Source organism: Phaseolus vulgaris, chromosome 2 (genome assembly GCF_000499845.2).
Source record: "Phaseolus vulgaris cultivar G19833 chromosome 2, P. vulgaris v2.0, whole genome shotgun sequence".
Classification (NCBI taxonomy): Eukaryota; Viridiplantae; Streptophyta; class Magnoliopsida; order Fabales; family Fabaceae; genus Phaseolus; species Phaseolus vulgaris.
The window spans coordinates 13622040-13628161 of NC_023758.2; the positions used below are offsets into that span (position 1 = coordinate 13622040).

Consider the following 6122-nt stretch of genomic DNA (forward strand, 5'->3'; position numbering starts at 1 on the left):
CAACCAAAATTATAACAATCCGAAAGAAAAGAAAGAAAGATATATACGAGTAAAAAATCATCGTTTATTTAATGCAAGAAAATATAATATAATAACAATTTCGTGCAATTGTGGCTATATACATATTCTTCAGTATTCTCCCAATTACAAAACCAACAATACTCTACACCCAAAGTCAAAACATTCTCTTAACTCTCTACAGCATCGTCTCCAAGACTTGATGGAGAATCATCATTTGAAGCAGTTTGATCATTATCCTGGCCTCTCCTAATCCTATTGTAAGAAAAACTAACCCAAACTTCATCACCACTACCACCACCATCCCTTCTCCTCTCTCCCCCTTCTTCCTCGCTCTTCTTCCCCCAATTCTTCTCCACGGGCATCTCATACCTACACACAGGGCAAGACCCATGCATCCCCAACCACTTCTCAATACAATCACCATGAAACTTGTGCTTACATGGCATCTCCTTCGCCACCCCACCAACCCCAAACTCCTCCAAACAAACCACACACTCCAAATCCTCACAACCCTCTCTAATCTCCACACTCGGCATGGCCAAAATGGATTCTTTCGAAGCCGGAGGTCTACCACCTTTTCCGCTCCCGAGTTCGCGAAACAGAGCTTCGAGATGCGAATCGGCGTCGATGACCACCATGCCTTGAGTGAAGGGGTTCACCAAGATGATTCTTTGACGCTGGGAGCCTTCAGGGTTGCCGTTTCCGTGACGTAGATCATCGCTATCTCGCCCTGGGGTGGTCTCTGAGAGGCCAAAGAGAAAAGGCAGAAACAGAGAAATGTCTCTGTTTCGCTCTAACCTCTCGAAAGCAGATGTATCCGGCACCTCAGTCTCTGAAGCCATGAATTTTGTTCAGAAAACTGGTTTGTTGGGTGAGAGAGAAAGAGGGTGTGATGAATAATTGAGAATTATGGAAAATTTGGTGAGAATGGAAAAGAAGGAGAAAGGGGAGTGAATATAAGGGAAAACAGGGGAGGGAGAAGGGTGCACCCACTGATATGACTCACAGAATGTTGTGGAAGGATCTGGAACTTGTTTGGGTTGTTGTGCTGTGCTGTATTGTGTGTGCCAATGAGGTAACAGGCCATGTTTATCTTCAAAATTCAATCACTGTCTCATTCATTAGACAAAAGATATTTAAGGAAGAATTTGGGTAGGCTATGTGCACACCTTCCTATTATAAGGTAGAGCTTTTTGGTTTAGACAGATCATGAGGTAACTTCCTTCAATCAAAATTTCTGATATTCTGTCTGTCATCACAATGTTTGCTAGATTTCTTTTAGTTCATTTAAAGAATTTTTCTTTGAAAATTAGGATTAAAACATATAAATATGATTTATTTTTCTTACTGCAAAAAATATTTATTACCTTAAAATTTCTCATATTTTCTCTATTTTTACAGTTATAAATAGATAGTTTAATTATAAAAGTAAAAAATTTGGATTAATATAATTATAATAATTTATTTTATTTAATTAATATATTTACCTTTTAATATATATTAAATATTTTTATTTAATTATTTAGCTTTTATATTTTAATTTTATTAAAAATAATTATAATTGAATTCGATAGTTATGAATTCTTTTTTAGATATTGATTTTAATATTTTAATTTTGAATTAAGGTAAAATTATTTATTTTCTAATATATTATAAATAAAGTGCTATCACTAAAGGTAAAAATAATAAATATATTTCATATTTTTTCTAAATTAATTATAATTAATAATAAACACTAAAAATCAACATCTTCTTTCTTTTATTAAGAGTGATGGTAGTCCTTTGGTTAAATTGATTAAGCTTGCTGTGACAACCTTTTCTATATGGATGATATGGCGTATGAGAAATTATGCTAGATTTCAGGATAAGATTGAGGTTTCTAAGGCTATTTCGGTAATTAAAGATTTAACTTGTCTAGTGGGAAATTCGTCTAAAGTTTCAATGAAGAATGATATGTTGGATTTCAACGTGATTAAGTTTTTTGGTATTAAGACTCGTAGGGAAAGTTCTTCGTCCTCTTCCTGTTAGATGGGAATTTTCTTCACCAGGCTGGGTTAAAATTAACACTGATGGGGCTACTAGGGGGTATCCTGGACTTGCTACTTGTGGAGGTATTTTTCGTGGGAGTATGGGAGAATTTATTGGTATTTTTTTCAGGGTTTCTTGAAGTTCAGACTGTTTTGGTTGCTGAGTTTTATGGAGTTATACATGCTATGGAGGAAGCTCAAAAGATGAGACTTACTAATGTTTGGCTTGAATGTGATTCTGTCTTGGTTTGTGTTGCGTTTACTGTTAGGACTAATGTTCTATGGATGGTTCGTAATCGATGGAATACTTGTCTTAATTTCTATAGGACAATCAGGTTTAGGGTTATTCATATTTTTCGTGAGGGAAATGCATGTGCTGATAAGTTGGCTAATTTAGGGTTCATTCGTAGAGAATCATTTCATTGGTATAATAGACTTTCATCTAGTTTGTTCTTATAATTCTTTATGAATAGGTACAGTTTACCTATGTATCGTTTTTGTTAACATGTGGGTTTTGGTCTAGTCCCCCCATATTTTTGTATTTTCTTTCTTTTTCCTTTTTTTTAATAATACTTTTTTCATGTGATGACAGATGATTGTTGTTACTTGAGGTGTCAGCCTAGCTGAGATGTCAAGTTGCATAGTGATGCCTAACATGAAAACTTTTATATAAAAAAAAATCAACCCTAAAAATGTAAAAGATTTAAAATAAAATAAAAACTAAATCAAGACATGGCAATATTAAGAGAAATTTAAACTAATTATTTATATTATTTTTAAATTATGTAAGGGTTGAAAAATAAAATAAAAAGTAGTGATTTTTTATGTTACTATACTAGACAGAGCGCTTAGGGTTCAATGCTGAGTGGTCGGATCTCGGTGCATAGCATAGGCAGGTCAGCTCGGCTGTTGGGCCAGTAAAATGGGTCATGTGTGTCAGTAAACCTGTCTTGGCATAATTGAAATAACCTTTTATACGTTAATTTAAGTTTACTAGTAAAGGATATTTTTGAATCTAGGGGTACGTTTAGTACATGTGGTGTCTAGGTCAAGTAAATGTTTAATTTAAACTTAAGTACATGGGTACTAGGTCACAGAATGGTTAAGTTGCATGTATAACAAAAGATAATGTTGCACCATGAGTAGGGTGCCCATGTAAGCAAAATAGACCTCAGATGTTGGTACATGAGTTGATGCTCTGGTGGTTATTCTGTTATTATTTATGCACTCCCTCGAAGAAAGATTACGTTCTTTTGCAGCACCGTGAGAGTGTGCTCCTGAATAGAATATTTTCTCGTTGAGTATGTTTTTAGTTGAGATTAGATTCTCATGATAAAAAGTTGTTACAAGAGGTAAGCTATAAAAGGGGGCTTGAGACCCCAGGTTAAGGTATATTGTTTCTAAGATTGAAACTTAATACTTCATGATTTTTAGTAAGCCCTTACTGACTTGATCGTCGGAGTGCAATCAACATTTAGGTAGGGGCTCCTCTGTTTCAACGGAGCTACGTTCCAGAGCATCAAAAGATAGAAAAGATTCCTGAAGAAACAGGCAGAGCTAGAACTTGTCATTAGAGTCAGTCGGCAAACAGGTCAACCGACAAGAACAGTTACATATAGCTTTAATATGTTATAATTATAAAGTTATAAAATTATATTTTATTATTTTTACTTTTAGTTATAAAATCTTTGTTTATAATATATTAAAAATAATTTCATAAATATTTAATTTAATATCATAATATCAAAATAAATATATAGAAAATAAAACATAAGCTCGGGGTAAATTATTAAGAATAGATTATTGAATGATAAATTAAAAATAATATATAACTTATTTATTCATATTAAATAATAAACATATTACTTAATTAATTTTTTTTATCTAAAATATTTTTCATTATTTTGATTATATTAATTAATATTTTTATTTTTTGCATTAAACTAACCATAATTAATAATAACCTTATAAAAATATTTGAAAATATCATGTATTTAAAATATTACAAAAAGTTAAAACTAACAAGAGTTACATTTAAATATACTATATGCAAATTCAAATAATAAAAATTATATAAACTAAGAAGTATAAAAATATATTATTTTTTATTAAATGTATTATTCTACTGGCCAGAGCGCTCAGAGCTCAGTGCTCGCTGGTTGGAGCTCAGCATCTGCCTCAGATAGGTCAGTTCGGCTTCTGAGACAAGTTGATGGACCATGTGGTTGGGCTCAATGTATATGTTAATTCTTTTCTGTATACTTAACGTAAACCCCTGTGTGCAAGGCCCAGGCGGTCAACAAGGGGTAGTAATGGACCTTGGGGTGCACTTAGTACATATGAGTCTAGTATGAGCAAAATGTTTCCTCTAAACTTAAGTCCATGTGTGCTAGGGCACAATGAGTAGGTTGCATGTGTGATACGTAGCACATCGTCGAGCGTGCCTACGTGAAACAGATTGGACCCTTGATACTGGTACATGAGTTGGTACCCTATTGGTTATTCTGTTAAGATTTGATGCACTCCCTTGAGGGAAGGATTCTATTCAGCTGCGACACTAAGAAAGTGTGCCCTAAACAGAATATCCTCCTAAACGCATAGGCTTTCAGTTGAGATAAGACTCTCGTGATGGGAAGTTGTTACAAGAGGTAGGCTATAAAAGAGACTTGAGATACCAGGTAAAGGTATGTTGTTTCTAAGACTGAAACTAGTTACTTCTTGATTCTTATAAACCCTGTACTGACTTGATCGTTGGAGTGCAATCAACAGGTAAGACCATTTTTGTCTCAACGCAGTCGCATTCCAACATTCCAAATGAAAGAACAGATTCCACTAGAGATAGACGGAGCCAGAGCTTGGAATTTGAGCAACTGGCGACCAGGTCAACCGACAAGAACAATTACATAAATTGAGAGCGTAAAATTAATTCATTTAAAGATAAATTAGGAAGAAAAAATAGTTTGTTAAAAGATGAAAATGTAAATCAATTTTAAAAAAAAAAATTAAATGACTACATTTCAGATCGAAAAATAAGTATTTCATTATGCTTTATTTTTATTTGGTTGGATGAGGGTAGGAAATAAGAAAAAAAATGAGTAAAAAATAACATTGTTTGGATATAGGAAAAGTAACTGAATTTAATTGAAAATTGATTAAATGTGTAAATTACTAATATGTCCTTATGTTATTATTTTGTAAATGTGTAAATTATATTTGAATAATTATTAATTAATAAGAAATAAAGATATTTTTGTTTTATCATTTATTTATTTTGTTAAATCTGATCCTATTAATAAAAGAATTGAATTTAGTTTGGATGAAAAATAGTCATATTGTAATATTTTTAAAAGTTGGAAACATAATTAAATTTTTATTAATAATACAACTAAATAATTAAATAAACAATGACGTTAAAAAGATAATTATACTTAAAAATTACTATAAAAAAAAATGTTTTAACGAAGATTATTTAGGGGAGTTTAATATAATTCTAGAAAATGATATAGTTAATTGAAGTTTTTTTAATATTTTTTAAGTCTCAAAGGTTATTTTAAAATGTCAGCAAATTAATGGAGATTTTCTTAAACTTCATTAAATTTTAAATGTTTATTTTAAAACCTTAGCAAAATAATGGATATTTTTTAGCCTTTGTTAAATTTCAAAGGTTTATTTTAAAACCTCAGCAAGATAATAAAAGTTTTTTTAACCTTCGTAAAATTTCAAAAGTTTATTTTAAAACCCCATAGAAGTTTTTTTAACCTTCGTTAAATTCCAAATGTTTATTCTAAAACCTCAGCAAAACAACAAAGGTTTTTTAAACCTTCGTTAAATTCCAAAGATTTATCGTAGAACTTCAATAAAACATTCTAGAATTTTCAAACTTCAATAAATAAATATAATTAAATTTATTTATAATTAATTAATTAAAAACTACATATAAATTCTCAAAAATTCTGAAAGTGTAACTTTACATTACAAATAAATATTTTAAGGTTTTAAAAATTTATTTTAAAAACTCAGCAAAATAACATTGGATAATAAGTATGTTAACAATTAATCTTGGATAATAAGTAT

The 6122-nt window shown here is 31.1% G+C and overlaps 1 protein-coding gene across 1 annotated transcript; it reads right to left on the minus strand.

The window, feature by feature from the left end:
• Positions 1 to 44: 44 nt before the first annotated feature.
• LOC137810745 (E3 ubiquitin-protein ligase MPSR1-like) lies at positions 45 to 1270 on the minus strand. Its single transcript, XM_068612159.1, has one exon. The coding sequence runs from the start codon at positions 861 to 863 to the stop codon at positions 189 to 191; it is 675 nt and encodes a 224-aa protein (XP_068468260.1). The 5' UTR covers positions 864 to 1270; the 3' UTR covers positions 45 to 188.
• Positions 1271 to 6122: the final 4852 nt, after the last annotated feature.

Excerpts from the sequence above, each read along its gene's own strand:
- LOC137810745 (XM_068612159.1), bottom strand. The coding sequence starts at position 863 with ATGGCTTCAGAGACTGAGGTGCCGGATACATCTGCTTTCGAGAGGTTA.